The sequence below is a fragment of the Anopheles aquasalis genome, chromosome 3, assembly GCF_943734665.1.
Source record: "Anopheles aquasalis chromosome 3, idAnoAquaMG_Q_19, whole genome shotgun sequence".
Classification (NCBI taxonomy): Eukaryota; Metazoa; Arthropoda; class Insecta; order Diptera; family Culicidae; genus Anopheles; species Anopheles aquasalis.
The window spans coordinates 51421049-51422548 of NC_064878.1; the positions used below are offsets into that span (position 1 = coordinate 51421049).

Below are 1500 nucleotides of genomic sequence, written 5' to 3' on the forward strand. Positions count from 1 at the left end.
GGAGCAGCTGGAACAGTTTGCTCTCAAACTGCGGAACGAGATGGAGCGCGAGCGGGAGGAACGCAACTTTTTTCAGCTCGAACGGGACAAGCTCCGTACTTACTGGGAGATCACTCGCAAACAACTGGAGGAAGCGAAGGCCGTCATTCGGGGGAAGGAGCGGGACGTGGAGGTGGCCCAGGAGCTGGCGGATCAAGATACGAAAAATGTGATGCAAGAGATGAAGCATCTGCAGTACGAGCACCAGTCGCACATTGGTGAGCTGCGAGCGGAGATGATGACACAGCTGAAGATGGCCCAGGAAGACCACACGCTGCAGGAGCGCGAACTGTTGAACGACAAGCGTGATCTGAAGCGCCTGCTCCGGGAAAAGGAAGAGAACGCCGAACTGGAGATACAGCAGCTGAAGTTGAAACACAGCGAGCTACTGAGCGTAGAACGAGCCAAGTTTCAGGAGGAAATCGAAGCAATGACGAAGCTGTTCGAACAACGCCTTGCAAGCTACAAGGAAGAGGCTGAAGTACGGCACGAGATGGAACTTTCGGAGGTAGAGGAGCGCAAAAACAGTCAGATCGCGGAGCTAATAAACACGAACGAGCAGGCGTACCGGGAGATGAAGAGCTACTACAATGCAATCACGCAGAACAACCTGGCCCTCATCAACAGCATGAAGGAAGAGATGGAAGAGATGCGACTCCAGTCGGACAAGGACCTGAAGAGCTTCACGGAGGTGATGGCGGAGAACAAGCGGTTGACGGAACCACTCAAGAGCGCCCAGGCCGAACTGGTGGAGCTGCGCAAGAAGCTACAGTACTACGATCGCGATAAGGCCACACTGAACCGGGTAAAGACACGGCTCAACAGCACCCAGAAGCAGCTGTCCAGCCTGAAGCTCGAGCAGGATGTGCTGCAGATGCGGTGCGAGAAGCTGGTCGAAGAGCGCGATCAGCTGAAGCGCATGTTTGAGAAATCGATGCTGGAGTTGCAGCAAAAGTCGGGTTTGAAGAACTCACTGCTTGAGCGGAAGCTCGAGTACATCGAAAAGCAGACGGAACAGCGGGAAGCCATTCTTGGGGAGGTGTTGTCGCTGGCCGGTATCGAACCGCAGTCGTTGAGCGTCCGAATTGAGAAGTTGTTGGTGCAGAAGAACGACAAGATACAGGCGCTCCGGTATGATTTGGCGCGCGTGAGCAAGATGTACGACGATCTGCTGTCGCTGATCGAGGGCAAGCTGGTCAAGTACGGTATCACACTGAAGGATCTCGAGCTTACCAATTTGCGGCAAGATAAGTGACTCTCTCGGGCGTGAGATATCTCTTCAATATTTATGTTCTAATGCTTGTTAGGTAGAAGATCCATCCATTCACTGTAAAGATGGAAAGCAAATCGTTTTGTGAAAGCCACGTGATGCATATAATTAATGGACGCAATCGACCGAGCACTGGACCGTCCCATCGCACATGTTGCGAGTGCAGTTTAGCATAAATGCGACCCCACGCG

The 1500-nt window shown here is 53.1% G+C and overlaps 1 protein-coding gene across 1 annotated transcript in view; it reads left to right on the plus strand.

The window, feature by feature from the left end:
- Positions 1–1294, plus strand: part of LOC126576162 (dynein regulatory complex subunit 4) — a 1331-nt gene extending 37 nt beyond the window's left edge. Inside the window, exon 1 of the mRNA XM_050237320.1 lies at positions 1–1294. This exon is cut by the window's left edge and continues 37 nt beyond it. Within this exon, the coding sequence (XP_050093277.1) occupies positions 1–1294 (1294 nt within the window).
- The last annotated feature ends 206 nt before the right edge of the window (positions 1295–1500 follow it).